A 20,449-nucleotide genomic window follows, 5' to 3' on the forward strand; every position below is an offset into this window, starting at 1 on the left:
CGATCGTTTAGGGTCACGCCGAAGCAAAACCAATCAATGGCGGTTTGACTAAATTTTTCAGCTGAAGCCGATCAAGTCATCAACCGACTTCGTTCGATTTGGTTCGGTTTGACTCGACTACGTTCGGTTTGTCAGTCCAGCCGAACTCAATTAGTCAAATCAAACATGAGAAAAAAAATGAACTTAAACAAAATAACGAAAAAATCCGACCATAAACTATTATAGATTTGGATGCATAAACAAAAATTTATCTTACATTATGATAATGATTATTTTACATATATAAATATTATAGTGCGGTGGTTTTCAAAAATCCAAGCAAAACCAAATCAAGATCCGTTGATCCATTTGAACCAAACCAAATCGAATATTGTTGGGTTTAGTCTGAAATCATTCGGTTTGGTTTGGCCAAAATGGAACTGGTTGATTTGGCTGGTCGTTGCTCACTTTTAACAGAAGTCAAAGTGGGATTGGATGTAACAAAGTATGATTCAAACACTGGGCCGGGCCCTTAATCCGCTTGTGAACATAAAAAAATACGTAAATAGTTTGATTTGTTATAAATCTTTGATTTATGGTGGATGACCACAACACTTTGGTAACTCCCACCACCATAAGTTCTCCACCATTATTTGTATTGAAGCACCACTGATGATATGTAAGTCTTGTATTAGTTTTGTTACTCATCAAGAGGCCTATATAAAGAGCTTTCTTGTTAGTGAATAAGATGTACCAAACTAGTGTACCAATGTACCTAATATACCAATATATCAAAGTAGAGAAATCATCTACAAACATATGAATACAAATCAAGTTCTTCTTGTCTTATCTCTTGGTCTATATTTCCATTATCTTTCTTCTTCCCTCCTTTATTTTTAACAACACGTTATCAGCACGATTTGCTCTATGCCAAAGGGACGAAGAAATTATCAACTCCTTGATCAAGGTACAAACAAATAAAATATGGGTAAGTTTGGTCAATTGTAATTGGTAAGTTAAAAGGTATGTGGGTTCTCTTTGTTAAAGTTTCAAACTTATTATTTTTACTTATTTCTAACCATTGATTTTGTGATTGTTGAGGCATAGTGAGTCATATCAAAAAAAAAATATTAGAATTAAGTAGATGATAATGGTGAAAATGTTGGTATTGCAAACTAATATGAATGTCAATGCAATCTATTCAATGGTAAGGTCAAGGTAAATTATGCATCCAAAATAAATTGGTATTACTCTCATAGCTAATGTCTCATTTTGTATGAATGCATCATAAGTGTATATTTTGATCTGTGAATGAAGATTTTTCCAAAGAAGAAATTTAACCATTAAATTTTGGCTAAGATCAAATTGGAACGTCTATTTGTACATGAGATTGCCAAACCTGAAGTTTGGCGTATATACTTCTTCAAATCTAGAAAATTCTAAAATAATTACTAGAGTAAAAAAATCTCAAAGGATGAAAACATATATCCCTTATGAGTTGGTAAATTGTCACCCAAAAGGGTAAACCCATGGGAAAAGAAATTTATTTGCGCATTCCTGAAGAATGACAAATGCTAATTTCTCAGTACTGAAATTATTTTCCGTTGGTTATTAAAGGATTATAATTAAACGGTGATAAGTAAATCTTGCACCGAGTTCATATTGAAAATAGAGTGACAAAATTGAAAATCTCATTTTACTATGCGAACATATAGTTTGATTAAATTTGACAAAGTTCTTCATGGTGGAAGACAACCAAATTTTACGAAATTGTTTCAAGGAGGATGTGATATCAAAGTTTTGGTTGCACTTGCATTGCAAGTGGTGATGATAATTTTTCGCATCTTTGAACGGTGATGATATTCGCTTTCAAATTACACCTGAAGTTGTATACCCTAAAAGAAAGTGATGATGGATTTAATAAATAAAATAAAATAAAATCACAGGAAGATGATATATCTCACATGTAATTAATCACACCTGAAGTTGTGATATTATAACAAATTGCTTACACCTGAAGCTGTGATCAGATAGAAACTTTTGTCCAACGAAAAATATGATATGAAAAAAAAATCAAATTTTCCTAAAGCAATTGATTTTTTCCTTCGTCTTTGTCACATCCTTGAAGTATGTGATCATAAATAAGACGAAAATCTATCGACATTAGGGGGAGGAAGTCCTATATTCAATGTCGTAAAATACTTGAAAATGATCGAGTTCTTCTCATTTGGAATCATTATAAAGAAAACTTGCTACCTCGAGATATTAATATTTTTCAAAGCTTAATATGCTTATATCCAGATAAAGGTAATGGAAAAATTACCAGAGTTTATCAAAGTGACATATACTCCTTGACACTGAAGGAATAATTTTTCCTCCTAAAGAGGCTATCAAATTAGAAATGAATGTGATTCATATTCCTAATAAAATCACCTGAAGAGGATATGTGTAAAAAGAGACACGGACCTTTTACAAAGGAACATATATGAGATCATTGAACTATGTATGCTGTGAAAATTTGAAAAATTAAATAAATTATTTCAGACGATGTATTTCTGAATATAGTAGCTACTGGGAGCATATTGACTCGGAATTACTCTAAGTAATATTGGTCAACTTTAGACGAGATACTTCATTACTTGTGGATTTTCTTCCAAAATAATTAAGTCTTCAGACATGAAATCGAAACACCAATTAAGAATTACCCCGAAGGTAATAAAGTAAACATGTGTAAGAAATGTCCTTTAGTCTATAAAGGATTTGACGTCCACTTATAAAATTTCAATATGAATTACAAATCTCCGAATTATATTATGAAGTATTTATAAATCCTATTGTGACTCCTGAAGAGTTTATCAAAGTTTAACAGTGGAGTATTGAAAAAGATTATTCGAGTAACGAAAATCTTGAAAATGAACATATTCTGAATTACTAAAAGGCTATAATTCAAAGCAACTCATATTGTCTTAACTTATCATATGTCATGGAAATTCAGGTCCCGAAGTACCTAATATAGTACAGACAATACATTATGTGTGTTGTAATGTGGTTTTAGAAAACAACCATCATTCATATATAAAATGTCAATCACGTTGTACTCTTTTTCCTTCGTTAAGGTTTTGTCCCATTGGGTTTTCCTTATCAAGGTTTTAACGAGGCAACTATGCGTATTGAAAATTGTTATAATATATGTTTAACAGTTGTAGTCTTTTTTCCTTCGTTCAGGTTTTGTCCCGTTGGATTTTCCTGACAAGGTTTTGACGAGACAACTCTAGTTTAAGACAATAGTCATCGAATGATGAATTTAACACCTCTTATGTGTGTCAAGTGGATTATACAACGAAATGTGATAAGTACATCAATTTCACAAGATGTTATAGTTATCTTACTGATGTACATGATACACAAATACGGATCACTAAATAGTGACTTCAATCGATATCCCTAAAGGATTAACAAGCTTCAAGTTAAAGTATGCATGAACTTTAAGACATTATACTAATGCAACTTGAAATGTCAAATGCTACAAATTGTATTTTGTGTATATATACCAAAAAGAAGCTGACGATAAAAAGTTGAACAATGCCCTCAACCTTCATGAGGGGGAGAAAGTTTATGAAGACACTATATACTATATTTTCACAAAGTACTCTTGTTCCTTCGTTAAGAATTTTTCCCATAGGGTTTTTCTTAACAAGGTTTTAATGAGGCTGATTATGTGTTCATCAAAGATGTACATAAACAAAGAATTTGTACTCTTTTTCCTTCACTATGGTTTTGTCCCATTGGGTTTTCCTAGTAAGGTTTTAATGAGGCAATATCTGATGTGGTGGACATCCAGGGGGAGTGTTATAAATCTTTGATTTATGGTGGATGACCACAACACTTTGGTAACTCCCACCACCATAAGTTCTCCACCATTATTTGTATTGAAGCACCACTGATGATATGTAAGTCTTGTATTAGTTTTGTTACTCATCAAGAGGCCTATATAAAGAGCTTTCTTGTTAGTGAATAAGATGTACCAAACTAGTGTACCAATGTACCTAATATACCAATATATCAAAGTAGAGAAATCATCTACAAACATAAGAATACAAATCAAGTTCTTCTTGTCTTATCTCTTGGTCTATATTTCCATTATCTTTCTTCTTCCCTCCTTTATTTTTAACAACATGATTCAAACACTCTTTAAATTATTATAGATTTGAATACATATACTTCTTAGTTTAGAATCCATATCAAAAGTAATGATAATTAAATTATATTATTATGTACAGTACATATAATATATACATCAATCATATATATATATATATATATATTTATATAGTTTTTCAGTCGAGTCGAGCTGGACATTGTTCTGTTCAGCTTAAAACCCTGTTTTGTTTGGTTCGGCCCAATTCGATCTGGTCGGTAGTTGCTGACCCCTAATTCAAAACAGTAGTCACTGTACGACCAAAGCAAATTTCTATAGGTGCACTACTATTTCAATAAAAGGGGCCCCTGGAAACCTCAGAGATCAGATAACTGGGCTTTTATCCCCACACCCGATAAGTGGCTTTAAAACCCATCTGGACACCCAAAAAGTATGGGCTTTAAAACCCGAACCATATAACGGGGCGTCAAAGCCCAAATTACCCAATAATAAATTAGGGTTTCACCGCTTCGTCTCCCTCTCTTTAAAATAGAAGCAAACAGCAATTACTCGATCCTTTCGCGCCTGAAGATCAAGGAGGAGGAGGAGAAGCAGCAGTCATGGTAGCCCTAGTTTACTTTTTTTTTTTTCTTAACCTAATTCTGTTTAATGTTATACTGACTCTTTTTTACGTGTTTTCTTGATATATCACAGGTGAAGTATTCGAAGGAACCGGATAATCCGACCAAGTGTAAGCGCACAGAAATTTCCTGTTTATTAGATGATTTTTAGACTAATTAAGCTTTTGTTTCAAGGGTTTTGTTGGTGTGTTTCTTGATTTTGAATTGTTTTAATGATTACTTTCAGCTTGCAAAGCTAGGGGTTCGGATCTTCGAGTTCATTTCAAGGTACATTTTTTTTTTCTTATTAAGATCTGTTTTTTAACCTAATGAAGAAAGTAGCATCAGTTTCGTTGCCCTTGTGAGTGGGTTTCTTGTAAAACTTCATGGAAATCAACTCATTGGTATATTGGGTTTAGGGTTTAGGGTAAATGATGATACAATTAGCTGAAGTTTCAGCAATGATGATTCATGGTAGACAAAATCTCAATCTTACTGTTATGGAAATCAACCTGTTTGATTGTTCTATGTGTTTACATTTGGTATTACCATTGTGAAGTAGGAATAACAATTGGTTTAATATATTGCTAAATTGAGTTAAAATTTGCTATATTAGTCTAAGAGCTGCTGTTTGGCGATTAGTTGGTGATTTTTATAGGTATAGTACTAGTAGAATGAGTAAATGAGCATGCCTGTTAAATAGGGTAGTGATTTGTTGCTTTCGCGATCGGGCCTCTCGTAAAATTCAGTGGAATCAACTCATTGTTATTGGGTTTAGAGTACTGATAATATAAAGTTCAGTATTGATAATACATGTCTGACACAATTTGGTTTCTTTGGACTACGGGTTAAGAAAAAAAATTAGACTTAAAGGGATTTTTAGGTAGAGATGTTCAAACATTTAACCTGCGGAAAAAAGCAGGGAGCTGTTGCCTCTGTGAACTGGTCTCTCGTAAACTGCAGGGAAATCATTTCATTGTTATTGGGTGAACCTCTCTAGGTGTTTTAATTAGTAAAAGGTTCAGTAAACGATGGCACATTATATAGACTCATACTATGGTATAGTAATTGTTCTCATTTTTACAACTAGAAGACGATTGAGTGAAGGGTAATATAGGATAAAACAAATTTGTCGTTTAAATTACTATTGGTTGGTATTAGGTAATTAAAAATTTAACGTGGCGAAAAAAAAGCAGTTCTCAGTTGCCTTCGTGAACTGAACTCTCGTGAACTCCAGGGAAATCATTCCACTATTATTGGGTGAACCTCTCTTAATATTGTAATTGGCTGAAGGTTCAGTAAATGGCGATACATTTATTTCATAGATGAAAATATGGTTATCTGGTGTTTGATTGTTAGTCTGAAGCTCTTTTCTTTCTTGAATCATCTTAGAACACAAGGGAGACCGCTTTCTCAATCAGAAAGTTGCCCTTAGTCAAGGCCAAAAGATATCTAGAGGATGTTCTTGCACACAAGCAAGCAATTCCTTTCAGACGTTATTGTGGTGGGGTTGGACGAACTGCTCAAGCAAAGAACCGTCACTCAAATGGACAAGGACGATGGCCTGCTAAGTCTGCCAAGTTCATTCTTGATTTGCTCAAGAACGCCGAAAGCAATGCTGATGTACGCTTTATTCTCTTCAATTTACTTTCTTTCATTTTTTATTGATTGATGTTCTTATAATTAAATCTCCATATTTGATGCTCAATAGGTTAAAGGCTTGGATGTAGATTCACTTTACATTTCTCACATTCAAGTAAACCAAGCCCAGAAGCAAAGACGTAGAACTTATCGTGCCCATGGAAGAATTAACCGTAAGTCGAAAATCTCTTCTTCTACTCCTTCATTCCTTTCCGTTTTTTATCGAGTTGCAGCTAATGGTACTACCTTATTCTGTTTTCACAGCATATATGTCTTCTCCATGTCACATTGAACTAACCTTGTCTGAGAAGGAAGAACCTGTCAAGAAGGAGGTATGAACTTAATTTGACCGCTTATCTAGAAACCTATCGTCTATATTGGTTCATGAAAGTAAGAACTTTGTTTTATACATTGTTAACAGGTCGACACTCAGTTGGCTCCAAGGAAGGCGAAGAAGTCTCAAGTACTACGCAGTGGTGCGTCCTCTTAAACAAGTCCGAAGAAAGGGTGCCGTGACCTTGAAGCAGCTGGTGAAGTGGTAATACTTTCTTTTTCTCGTCTCAGAAGACAGTTTGAAAGTGCATTTGAGTTCAGAACCATTCGTGTCTGGCTGGATCGGTTTTATTTTCAATTTTGAAGCTTGTTTTGGAGTATTAAGTAGTTTTATTCAAACTTTGGCAGTTGTTAGATGTTCACTATGCAAATAGAGTAGTGTCTTTGATACTCTCTTCAATTGGCCCAAGAAATTTGAATCTGACTCTGAGTAAGATGTTCTTTTCTTAATCTGACTTCGACATGAGTCTTAGGCAGCGACATTCTAATTTGAATCGACTCTGAGTAAGATGTTCCTAATCTGACTTCGACATGAGTCTTAGGCAGCAACAATGTCGCTGCTTTGGTTATTTTATTTGCTAATTTGAAATTTGACTCAAGTTTTCAGTAAACCCCAGTAAGATTTTAGATTAGTCCTAGCAGAATTGAGTGCAGTTTTGAAAATGAATATTGTTCCTTTGACCATAAAGAACCCGAATTCTAGAAATAAAATCAAATTCCGACGTACTCGGCTGAGTCATAAAAAACCAATGCAACCTTAACCTGAATGGGAGATTTTATAAGCATAGTCTAAAGTTGTTATAGGTAATCTTTGTTAAAGGCAATCATTTGTTTGGTTAAAGGCAATATGTGTTTTAAGAGGTAGTGCCTTCGGGAGTGTCTGACAATATGTGTTTTAAGAGGCAGTCCCTTCAGGAGTGTTTGACCTAATGACGTCAACTGCCGTTAGGTTGTCGACCTTGATCGAAGTTTTTTCTCTTCATTTTCTCCTGCAGTCCCGCAGGCAATTTATCCTCTTCCCTGCAATGAAGAGAGCAAAGAGAACATTTTCAAATAGATCTGAAATTTTCGGATTAAACTTTTCTCTTTTTCTCCTTTCCCAAGAAGAAAATTTAATTTTTTTTTTTCCATACATGATAAACTTAAGAAAGAACTTTGAAATTCCTTGTGTTTTTGTTTTCAAAAGATTCATAGTTGAAGTATCTCAGATCTCTGGAGAAAATGTTCATAGTAAGGAAATTGTAACATCAAATATTTTAATAGGTGGTTCGACTAATAATGCAATGCCACTAAACTAAATCTAAATCTCAACTGATGGTCTTTCGAGCTTCCGTTTTCTCTTCCTTCACTTTCTTCTTGTTCTCTTTCCTTGCACTTTTGTTATCTATCGTCGGCTCCTTCTTCTCATCAAAAGATACACTTCCTTGAGAATCATAAGTCGTCATCATCCTCATCCGATTCTTCACTAATGTCAATTGCAGAGAGAGCAAGTTTAATTTCTATTATGTTCTTGTAATTTAGATCTCGAAAATCCTGTGCACTTAAAATCCTTTTCACACCCTTCTCCGCATTTCTCACTCCAGTAAGCTCACTCAGAATGCGCGCCTACAAAAATCAAATCATCGATATACTTAGTTTACAAAGGTAGTGTTTGTTTTTTCCTCCAACTAAGATCTGAAGCAGCACGAGTCAAATTTCATTTTTTGGTCTATCTGAGTAAGAAGATTCAGATTCAGACAAGTCGGATACGGATTAGAACTAAGAAGAAAGATAGAAATTACAAAGTCAAAGAAAATAATAAGTCCAAAACTACATATATTAAGGAATCTGAACGAAGTGTATCGTACCTGCGTAAAAACATTTGCCAATTTTCTCTTCCATAGACATCTTTCTCCCTCTATCCAAAAGTCCCTGTAATCGTTAATCAATTTAAAATCAGCGCAAGTAAGATTTCCATTAAGAACGGAAAATGGGAAGAATTCTTAGCATCAAACCTCTTCTAAGTAGCTATCTACAGATTCCTCGGCAATAGATGGATCTACTATGAACTCAAATAGTTCTTGAAGAGTCATAACAGCTACACCTCGGTATTGGAAAAACTCTGTTGGTCACCATTGATTACACAAGTTATGTGCTCGTAAATATAACGAAAGAACTATTACAACATTTCGTGTTAGATGGAATCAACTTCCAGTAAGAATCATACAATCGACAGATAAAAAGTAGGTGGCGTTATCGTGGTCAACTTCTACCGATTGGGAAACATTGATAATGTAAAAATTACCCTGAAAAATGAAAGAAATCTATGAAAAAGTAGTGTTCAAAACATTAGACTCACCTCATGACACATTATATTATATTCCCTCAAGTCCCCATGTATGAGTCTGCATTTCTGGTACAAAGTTCGCATCACCTTGATTACCTATCATCAAAATAATTATGCAACATGAAGTTCTTAGGTCAGAAATACTTCTTACATGACTCACTAGAGACTAACGATTTCGGCAAACATTACAGGAAGGTGGTGTTTGTCATTTTTAATCTCAGGTCTGACTTGGGCTGATTCGAGAGACTATTGTAACCATAACTGAAAATAATCGAACCCAGACGAGTCAAACTCAAACAACAAAAGACACACAAACGTCAAACTCGGGCAACAATAAACACGTCTGTGTTTCGAAATTCAAACGTCACTTTAAAACTGTTAAGTCATTATTTAGTAACAACCAATTCACATTAGCTTTAGTTCGAAAGAATTTAAGTACACACATAGCAGAATGGAAGTAGAGAGACCTCAACATAACATTCACATAACTCTATTAATTGAAGAATCTCATTCATACGTAGGCACGCATGAAATCAACCGAATGGTTGAGGTGTATAACAATTCAAATATCATCAAGTGGGGACATGCATGTGAAGAATGAGTACTCAAGATAAACCAAGTCTCCTATCTAAACAGATTAGATATTTGATTAGTTATAGTTATTTTATTTGTATTTATCTCTTCTCTTTGTAACAACTTAAATATGTACTTATCCTTTATAATCAAAACTTATATAAATAGAAGAAGCCAGACCACTCGACTTATTGGTTGAGTTCTACAGAACAAATTATCTCTTCTTTGATTTTAATAAACTCCCTTTCGGATAACTTGGCCAACTTGAGAAGAGGTGCAGCATGTGCTCTTCCTTTTTCGTCTCGTCCTCCTGAATAACCGCATGAATCATGGCTGAGTGAATTTATCCCAAGAAATAAAGAGAAAATTCCTACTACAGTTTTTAAGGTGACATTACATTCATGGAGGGGATGAGCTAGCTAGTGAAAAATGGAAGTGATATATTAATTTATAAGATGACCAGCTATCTTATAAATTAGGTTTCTTACTAAGATGTCACGAAGTCAGTGCAAGACCTCAAATGGTCACATCACATTAGAATGAATCGTAACAAGACTCGTAATAACATATATAAATTCCATAGTTAATACGTCCTCTCTCAAAATAATTGGAGTGGGACACCTAATTTCTGCTGCCTTTATCCTGCGATTGATTCACGAGTAAGACATTTAATAAAGAAAAACACCTAAAGCATTCGAAAAGGAGTGGTAATGATCTAACATAGCCGCCATATGAAGTCTAATGATAGGACAAAAAATATTTATGGGAATATATATATATATGGTTTACCTCTTGAGGTTCTTCATTTCCTTTTCTGCCCATGTATGCACCATTTTCTGTTTTCTCCTGGGGAGATAGCGACGACTTCTGTTCCTGAAGAGCAACGAAAATAACAAGCCAAAAACTAACTTAAAACAGTGAACAAAGCAACCAAATGTAGTTGGAGCAGTTTATATATGAATGGACTTACTTGAAGTAAAAAGTTGAGGAGGGTAGATAGAATTTTACTGCCAAGTCTTGATCATGTGCTGATATTGCATGATAAACATCCGAGTCGACTATATATATGGGAGGAGGGAAATTAAGCAAACAAACATTGCATGTATATATTTTTTTGATATGGGGGCACATCTAAGTACAAAAAAAATAACGAATTCATATCTATTAATAAAACGCAAAGTTTTGTGCTGACTGGGACAAACCAAAAGACAAATCCAACCGTTCGTGTCTGTTTTCATAAGATCCCCACCCTTTGATATATTACCCACCCTAAAATTAACAAATTTATTGACCCACTTAATGAGAGTAGGTAAATAAACTGGTTAAATCTGGACCATCAAACATTATCATCTACACCGTTGAGCTCCTTCGCGCTTTACATCCCTCGGCACGTTACAATTTCCTTTTGTCGAATATCAATCTATTATATAAAACAGAAGGGAAAACGATGACTGGGACAAACATCCTTTTTTAATAAAGGACTAGGGTATATCCCGTGCCCTAGGGCACGGACACTTGAGAGGGAGATTTTAAGTAGTTATTATTTTATTGAGAGAGATTTTTATTAGTTATTATTTTTTTGTATTACTTTTTTGTTTATTTTCTCTTAAATTAGTTATTATTTTATTGAGAGAGGGAGATTTTAATTTCTTTTTTTAACCCTTGAAATTTATTTTGTTTGAAAATATATATTCGATGAACATAAACAAAAAAAATGTCTTATTTAAGTATTGAGATATAATACGTTCTAAAATGAAGCGAGTTTTTCAATATGATAAAGAAGATGTCATTCACTGTTTCACTTTCTTTAGTAGTTATAACATTGTATGAATTAAAATTATCATATAAAAAAATTACATACACAAAAAAAAACATCACAGAAATTCCTAGAACATAGGAAAGAACTAAAAATTCAAAATTTAGAAAAATCTAATTAATTGCATACAAATAATAAAATATTACATACGAAATAAACATTAAAAAGGAAATGTTTATATGTGTTTGCCTCAATCATATGTAGTAGCACCATAATCTAAAGACATTTTATATAAATTTAGAAAATAACAAATGTAAAGGATAGTAAGCTAGAAGAATAAATTTAAATCCTTCTAAGAGAAATTTGGCGTCGTACAGTGTGTACAAACTCAAAAATAAAACTTTGTATTACTATTAGACACTTAAAACGAAAGAAAACTACGAAGTCAACCATTTGAAAATATTGTCACGAAATTCTCGAATTCTTACTGTCTGCCTAATATTTGCAGCTTTCAACTTTCATATTCTCTGAAGATTCTTGTAAGATAGCAACGTTAACAAAAATACGCTCATATATTAACGTGAAAATTGAAGATGATAGATGAAAGTTAAATCAATTACAATGGTAGATCTTGTTCTTGCCTAAAGTAATTTATTAGCACAAGATTTGACTCATTGTTAATACAAAATATATTTTCACTCGAATTCATGATGTGATTTATCTGTTTATAATCTACATAATAAAATTTGTCTTGACCTATAATCTATGTATTGGAAGAGATTATGATGTGGAATCATTCCTCATGCCATCTTATGAGTTATGATGCTTGTGGAAGGAGGGGAAGGGTGAAATCTTCAAATGGTAAGTAGCTAGAATTGAGGATCTCGTAGAAGACATAAAATCTACTCTTTAGAGTTGGAGTAGGGGTATAAATGGGGAAGATCTAAATGGTATCTAGATTTTACTGTTAATAAAGAAATCTATTTAATGAGAAAGAGGAGGAAATAAAGATCGAGGGGCTAACATAAAAATTTTTAAAGGGATTTTATTATAAATTATGATTGAAATTTATTTTGTTTCTTTTTTTTCTTAAATTAGTTATTTTATTTCTAAGAAGGAAAAGATTATTGTTTTTTAAATAGGTAACTTTATTTCTACGAAGGACTATATTTTAAATTTTGAGGAGGACTTCTAGACAATATGCATAATTAAATAAGGGGTTTTGCAGATGCTAATGAAGAAGTAATGACTTTAAGGGAGGCGCTTCAGTTTGTGAGACTAGGTTCACATAAGAATATTAATCTTTTTAGATCATCCACTCAATATTTTTCATCTAAGATATTGTTCAATACGGAATTATAAACTTTTTGTTTTATACATGTGATATTTCGAAAGTTTTGCGTTCCCTAGGTTTGTTTCCATGATCCATTTCGATTTCTATCTTCTTGTGCTTAGAGACGACGAACTTCAGTTGTTTCTTATTGATTTTATCTTCCGCTCAGTTTGATCCAGTAGTATTTGATCAATTTTGGAGAAATGGAGTTGGTGTTCAAGCTCTAGAGAGACCTTAAGCAGAACAAGATGAACGTTTTCTAATGAGCGAAGTTCTGAACTCGAAGATTCCTGGCAGGTCTGATCACCATTTCTCTAGCCCCAGAGGTTACACCATTCTGCTCATATATTCAGGTGTCATTATTGTATTTCATACAATCTGCTTGATTCGATGATAGACGAGTATCTTCTAATTTTTATTCCGTTTGTTGTTGATGATGTTTGATAGACTACTCAGGATTCAAGATGAAGTTTCCAGGTACTTTTAATGTCAAAAATATCTTATTAGCAGTGATGAATTTTTATTTGGTTCAAATGATGGAAGTTCGGAGTTGTGAAATATTATACGGAAAAAATTTGCCTACATTGTTAGAGATACACATCCCGTGTTGGTTTCTGATGAGTTCATCACAAATGCACAAAAGTCACCACAAGTCCTAATGAAAACGAAGTAGGTGAAAAGCTTTGATTACTTCAGTGCAGCCAATGTTTGAATAGGTTCATTGGCAGTATATAACTCTTCATTTTAGCTTTTGGGATCGTAGATTCAGCCGTGTGAACTATGGATTTGTAGCTAATTTGATCATTGTTTTATTTGTGGACCACTTTGTGCAGAATTGTTAGGTATTTGCTCAAGAGATATATCAATGAAGTTTCTTTTCCCTCTTTGTCATTATATGTTGTACTAATATTGTATTCCCTCAATATATCTTCTTACAAGGCCTCATTTTGTTCCAAATTTCTTTTTTGTTGCAAATAATTTTTTGGGTTGATTTTATAGTTTGTGTTTAAAAGTGAGTCAATCTGGTTTCAAGAAATTATGTGGTTCTTATGTGATTCTTGCTTCAACAACTTTTTTTAATCTAAAAGCTTATAACTAAACTTCATTGTGGCTTGAAAATGATGTGTGCTTTTTAATTGTGTTGACTGGTTTTCTTATTTTTGTTTTATCATTTTCTTACTTAGTGGGAATCAATAAAATTTGCACCATAACCCGTTCATCTCCTTTTTTTTTGATGTTGTGTTTGACAGGTTTACGAATTATTATGTAGTGTTTGACGAAGTCAGCTGAAAGTTTGTTTTACTGTCTCATTTTCATGTCAACATTAGAGTTTTGCTCGATGTTGTTTGTCGAAATCTCTATGGAGTGTAGCTTTTATGGTATCCTCTACCGATGGATATTTAGCATCATTCTGCTGTTTGGTTAAATGTTGTTTTATGTTTACTTTTAGATGAGGAGTTTTATGGTATTGATTAATTTTCATTTGAATCATTGTATCGTTGCGATTTCTTATATTCCATAAAATATTATAGTGTTTGACGAAATTGCCCGTGCCCATAGGACACAGGTTATATCTAGTCTATTATATAAAACAAGATGTTGCATGCTGACTAGGACAAAGTTTTTGACAAACCAAGAGACAAAACCAGAGATAAATCTGATCGTCCATTCCAAATCAGATCTTTAAATTAAATCTTGACCATGAAATCATAAATCAACCATCTTTAACTTTGACCATTACAATCCTCCTCCACAATTAACTTGGAGTTTTATTTCCACAATTAATTTCACCATTATTCTCCCTTAAATCCATACATTTGTTACATTTTCATCCTTCAATCTTATTAAATATTCATGACAAAGATTGAAATCAAAATGGTCATATTTCCCATCAGTTAAAGACTTTCGGTTACTTTCGAAGTGAACCCATCGTCATTTTATCTCCCCTCTTTCTTTAATCCCTCTTCATGAGTTCAGTTTTTTTGCCTATTCATCAACAATTTCTTAAACCCATATGAACCCACCCCTTTCTCCTCATTCAACCATTATGTCAGCTGGTTTGGAGTAAGATTTTTTCTTTGATTTCATAATTATGGAGTGCAATTGTTATTCTAACTCCATGTTTTTTCTTCCTCTTCTGAACAATGAGAGGTTTCATAATCATGGGGTGCCTCGACAATGAATATCCTCACGAATTACCTTTCTATAACCATCTTCGAAATGGGATCAAATACCGGTAATCTCTCGTATTGGTCGGAGTATTACAACCTTCCATCTTTTCTGACAGCTAGCTCTGTTGCAGCTATAAGTACTCTCAGCCATTAGCAATTTATTATATTTACTTGCTCAATATTAGTTCGAAAACCTTTTAATAAAGGGAAGAGAAGTGGTAGTTCTTTTACTTGGGCCTAATATTAAATTGGATAGGATGCTGGCTTTTGCTGAAATCAGTTATTTCCTCAACAAGGTAGGTAATATACAAATGGTCATGGTATGAAGTTCTGACGAATTTATCAGAGAGTGGTATCAGGAATTAGTGCTAGAGTGAAAGTCAATTTAGTGAGATGTTTTTACGAAGAGGAAGCTACTTTTATCTTCTTGATGAAAGTAATGTTGGGGTTCCTCCTTATATAAAAAGGATTCCTAGTTAGAATAGGATTTCCCTTATTCCTTATTTAAGGAGAAATAGAAGTTTCTATTTCTAGCCTAAAAAAAGAATCCTATTTCTAGTAGAATACCTCCTTATTTATGATTATAAATAGGGAATGAAAGGGAAGAAATTATTCATACTTTCAGGTTAGAGAGTATCATACTTTCAGGTCAGAAAGTATCCTCCCAGTTGGGAGCTCCCGGTTGGGAGAGTTACAAGAGAATCCTCTCAGATATATCTTCTCAGGTTAGAGAGAGATGAAACAACTTCCAGAACAAAGAGAAGTCAGAGAAGGCGCCTCAGAGAAATAGAGATTTCTGAAGTGGTTCTTTCAAGAGAGATTGAAAGAGAAAAATATTAGTTTGAAGAAAAGAAGATTATTAATCTTGTGAAGCAATTTAGTTTGTGGTTATCTTCTTCAACCTTTAGTAATCTAGGATTTGTTCAAATCCGAAGGAGTAAGAGATTTCTATTTCTTTGTTCAGTTTATCCACCATAGTTTTGGTGAAGAGTTGTTATCCAAGAGTGTATCTACACATCTTGAACAATTGGTTTATCCACCATAGGTTTGGTGAAGAATTGTGTAACCCATTATTTAATTATAGTGGAAGATTTCTGGACTAGGTCCCGTGGTTTTTTACCTTCTATCTTGGAGGGGTTTTTGGCCACGTTAAATAATCTTGGAGTCTCTACTTTTACTTTCGCATCATTTATCTTCATATTCCTTAAAAAGTTAATTAGGTTATTTTTCCTAACAAGTAAGACAAGTGATAGTTCATTAACTTAGGCCTGAAGAGGAGATTGATTGAATAGTCGATGAGGTAGTTATTTGGTTGAACGTTCCAACCTCCTATATTGATCATATTTTCTGGCAAAATTTGTTCATACATTAGTTTAATTTAGTTCTTGCTGCTGAGTTATCTTATAATTTGGTTTACTGTTTTTTATATCGTTCAGATAATGAATTGTAGATCTTTGAAGAACATCATGTAAATGAAACTACTAAGAACTACTTTATATGAGTATATCGATTTTAAATTTCACGCATCCATTGTATTCAACTAAGTTGACCGTGCCCTATGGGCACGGGTTATACCTAGTGATATAATAAAATGTCTTTTATTGATTTTATGGATATCTTTTTCGCAGATCCAAAAATTGAAACACATTAAAAATAATACTAACAAACACCAATCATAAGCAAATACTGACATAAAGTTAACTATTTCCAAACTAATGATAAATCAAAATTACTATGAAAGCTAATCTATAAGATACTACTAATCATCAAGATATTTTGCAGACAAAGCAAGAAAGATATTTTATTTTGCATGAAGCGAAAATGTTATGATGCCTCAATTTAATTTAACTAAGATGAACAGAAAAGAAAAATCATTTATCTAGCTACTTTATTTTGATGTCATGGTTAAGAAAAAGATTCGTTTGTATCTTCATAAAAAGGTATAGTTGTATCTTCGATTGTATACTCGTAAAAAAAATATTGCGATCGAAATATGAAACTTTTTTTTATCTTTCTTTGTTTTCTATTCGAATTGAAATCTAGTTTTAAATTGTAAATTATGGTGGAGTGAAAAATTATTAACTCAAATTAATGGGATGTTACCTTTTAACGGTTAAGGTGGGGTCGTTGGGCCTTGAGTTATGGGCAGTTGGTAGATTAATGTACCGTCATAAATCAAAAGTGGTGGGCCATTTGAGTTTCAAAGTTTTTAGTTTTAATGGGCTTGTGCTTTATGAGTTAATGGGTTTGACACATTAAAGAACTAATTTAGACATGAGCACACTAAAGGCGCCAATCTGAAACTAAGGGAACTCGCATTTGGCCATGTGAGGGCCCCCCCCCCCCCCCCACAGGCCCTTATGTGGGCCCGCCCCTGTATATAGCTAGCTAGGTTAGAAAACACCGGAGACACTGACTGCATCAATGCATCATCAAATTCTTTCATGGCTTCCTTTCCTCTGGAAGAGGAGGAACCATTTTCCCAAGTAATCAGGGTTTAATATGGATTTGATTGGAAGAAGGTGTGAATGTGTGATACTATTAGGCTTCTTATATATTGAGCTGAGCAGAAGAGTTTGAAGATCGAGAATAGTATGTTATGGTAGTATCTTTTCGCAATTTCTAAACCATACTTGGCGGAGTAGCAGGCCAACTCTGACCCCTGTCGTGACGTCACCGGTACAGCACAAAGTGTTTTTTTTTTTGTTCCGGCTGGCCTGCCACATCACTATTTGGGTCAGATCAACTGGTCACTTTGGCCAAGCAAGGTCAAGATGTGATAAACACGATAATCGCTTAGTATGACGCGGACCGACCGGTCACTCAGATCCAACCAACATCATGAATAGTGTCGTCTAGCATGGTTTGAAGGGAGATCGTTGTCTACCGTATTTTTTGTAAGGTTGACTACTATTTACGAAGTCATTGATACAGCATCAAGTTGTGATAAACACTATAACCGCTTGAAATCAAACAATTCAAATTATCATGCCTAAAGCACATCTAAACTAGTGGTCTAAAGTCTATCAAATTACTTTATTTGTACCTTACATAACTCAAGTTCAATAAACCATGAATTTCACTTTCTCGGAAATCGAACTCGAGACCTTCAAAATTTCAGAGTTCATGACAATACTATCAACCACTCGAGCAACTTTATCTATCGTAACGTGTGTGATGTAGATTGTTGCGGAAGTGAAATAACATTAGAATCCATTACTAGAATTAAGAAGAGAGAGAAGAAATAACTAAGATAAACTAAAATAACTGTAAAGAAAGAAGATGCAATCAAGGGATTTGTTTATAACTCAATTCAATATGAATAATAAAACAGCCTGGACCTCCTTTTATAGACTACTAAACTTTCCTAGATAGACACAAACTAGACTTTCCTAAATAATAGAGATACTGAAAATAAAGAAACTTCCTAAACCTAGATTCATTATGAATCATACTAAAATTAGGACTCCTACTAAACTACTAAACTCTGGCCGACTAGGCCATGACCGTGTGGCCTTGTGGGCCCGTCTTGGATGCGCCTGCATCAGCTCCCCTTTCCCCAGAAGGTTCGTCCCGGACCGTTTCGATGAAGAAAAGAATTTGATGCACCCACGTACGATGAACTACGTCATGGCGATCCGTATTTCCCACTTTGCACGAAAGGTACATGAAAACCAAAAGACACCATTATGGCTTATAGCATTAGCTGCAATCTCATATTGCAAGGAATTTCGAAAGATCGATCGTGAGAAATAATCTTCCAACAAATTTCTACATCTCCCGTCATCTAGTAGATCGAGGAAGAAATCGCCAACCTCGTACTCAATCTCATATGACAATGATTGTCGCAAAATTAACTTCAGTGAACGAAGAACATCCATCTTGCCCTCTGAAAAACTTTCGTCATCAAGAGCCAAAGTATAAACGTAACCAACTTCAATTAAGTGGAGACGATTAGTGTGGATATGACAGTCAAAATCTGCCTTCCCACGTTCATCGTCATGAAGTTTATAGAATAAAAATATACCATAATAAGTCAACTTAATTATGAAATCCCCGAGTTAATACTTTGCACCTCTTGACAAGAGTCTTCCTAATTACGTTGAGAATCTTGTTCTGCTGACGTATTTTCCTCGAGATGTTGAGTGGGAGATCATCTGAATCAACAACATCCGTCATAAACCCTACAGGTTCAGGAATCAGTTCGTCACAGTTGCCCATGATGTAGATTCTTCGGAGCAACGTGGACATCTCAGTTGTGATTGTAGGCAATTTGTCACCAACAAGACTCTGCACTGAAAGTGGATATTCGCCAAAATAAAATGGAACAAAGAACCATCTAAGCACGAAAACCAACGCTCTGTATGCGACATCTTTATCTTTATCAGCATCAGTTACCGATTCATACCATTTGCAAAGAGCTATTCCAATTTTGCCTTTCTGACTTTTCTCGAAATAGGGTTGGTAAGTATGGTATGCTTTAGCATGAAATAACAATATATTGTGAGCAGCAATATATGGTTCAGTTGACGATTTTCCTTTTTTATATAACAAATAACGGACAATGGAGCACCTCCCCAGAGCTTGAATTCCATTGTTATAACCTTCAATTGCAAACTCATGAGGCTCATTGAAGGTGATCAAATACTTAACTGTATCGCCACAAGCTTCGAAGCAAGTATAAGCATAATTACTGAAGTCCTCTAACTCTATTATCTTATTGCTCAACCACCCATCATATTTATCTTCAAGTGCTTGTCTGTGATAAAGAGATGGGTATGGTTCAATTCCTTTTTCCAGTAGAGTATCAATGGGATGGTCGTAGTAATCTATTCCTTCCTGATTCAGTTCTGCAGTCCCATCTATGTCAATGATCGTTGTCCAACGTGATTGTTGTTGTAGGGATTGTAACGTATTAGAAGAGAGTATGTTGTCCAACGTGTCAAACGTCGTTAAATCTCGTTTTGTAATCGAATAATTCATCAACATAACACCCTCTTTCTTCGTATCATTAATTACGTTTTCGTCGGACAAAGACGCAAATTGCCGCAGAAGTGTTGGTGGTGCGGAATCACAATCCATGTAATCGTCAGATAGTGGTAGAGGTTCCATACAAGTTTCTTTTTCTTTCTCTAACAGTGAAAGAGTATTGATGTGAATTTCTTGTTTAATATCAATGAAATCACCCTCTTTTATTACTTCTTTATAGTTGGAATCAACTCCTTCAACTTCTTCTTCTTCGACTTCGACTTCGACTACTTCGTTGTCATCATCTTCGACTCCTTCTGTAATATCATTGGGTTCATCTTCTTTAGTTAATATGCTAGCATATCGATTTATATCGTCAGTCCTAGTAGTTGTATCAATTGAATAATTGCTCACATCTTCTTCCTGATTGAAGGCTAAAGTAGACGAGGAAGGTTGCTGACGTATTACTTCAGTGAACGTATCGTTGGAATGATCAAACCCTAAATCTCTCAAAATAGTTGATTGTAGTTGAAGATAACTGTCAAGAAAAGATGGTAGTGGTGGTGAATACGGTGGTGGTTCTGTTGTTGGATAGTAATAAGATGGAGGTG

General features: G+C 34.2%; 2 protein-coding genes, 1 long non-coding RNA gene and 2 other non-coding genes across 5 annotated transcripts; 4 read left to right on the forward strand and 1 right to left on the reverse strand.

Annotated features, from left to right (window-relative positions):
* The first annotated feature begins 4,577 nt into the window (after positions 1–4,577).
* Positions 4,578–7,161, forward strand: LOC147562860 (large ribosomal subunit protein uL22-like). Its single transcript, XM_086673721.1, has 7 exons — positions 4,578–4,740; positions 4,832–4,868; positions 4,985–5,025; positions 6,130–6,360; positions 6,449–6,551; positions 6,643–6,710; positions 6,800–7,161. The coding sequence occupies exons 1-7, from the start codon at positions 4,738–4,740 to the stop codon at positions 6,866–6,868; spliced, it is 552 nt and encodes a 183-aa protein (XP_086529847.1). The 5' UTR covers positions 4,578–4,737; the 3' UTR covers positions 6,869–7,161.
* On the forward strand, positions 5,650–5,779 carry LOC147562861 (small nucleolar RNA snoR74). Its single transcript, XR_015231674.1, has one exon. It is a non-coding gene; the product is annotated as a small nucleolar RNA snoR74 (small nucleolar RNA).
* LOC147562862 (small nucleolar RNA snoR74) lies at positions 5,924–6,053 on the forward strand. Its single transcript, XR_015231675.1, has one exon. It is a non-coding gene; the product is annotated as a small nucleolar RNA snoR74 (small nucleolar RNA).
* Positions 7,162–12,590: 5,429 nt separating the features above from the next.
* Positions 12,591–14,151, forward strand: LOC147562863 (uncharacterized). Its single transcript, XR_015236122.1, has 3 exons — positions 12,591–13,052; positions 13,147–13,176; positions 13,950–14,151. It is a non-coding gene; the product is annotated as an uncharacterized LOC147562863 (long non-coding RNA).
* A 4,342-nt stretch (positions 14,152–18,493) lies between these two features.
* LOC147562864 (beta-glucosidase 34-like) lies at positions 18,494–19,952 on the reverse strand. Its single transcript, XM_086653961.1, has 2 exons — positions 18,972–19,952; positions 18,494–18,853 (listed from the first exon to the last, which is right to left on the reverse strand). Exons 1-2 carry the CDS (start codon positions 19,950–19,952, stop codon positions 18,494–18,496), a joined length of 1,341 nt encoding a protein of 446 aa, XP_086510087.1.
* Between the last annotated feature and the right edge of the window lie 497 nt (positions 19,953–20,449).

This window comes from Eschscholzia californica, unplaced genomic scaffold (assembly GCF_041429995.1).
Source record: "Eschscholzia californica isolate CP2 unplaced genomic scaffold, dmEscCali1.0.p SCAF_1, whole genome shotgun sequence".
In the NCBI taxonomy this organism is placed as follows: Eukaryota; Viridiplantae; Streptophyta; class Magnoliopsida; order Ranunculales; family Papaveraceae; genus Eschscholzia; species Eschscholzia californica.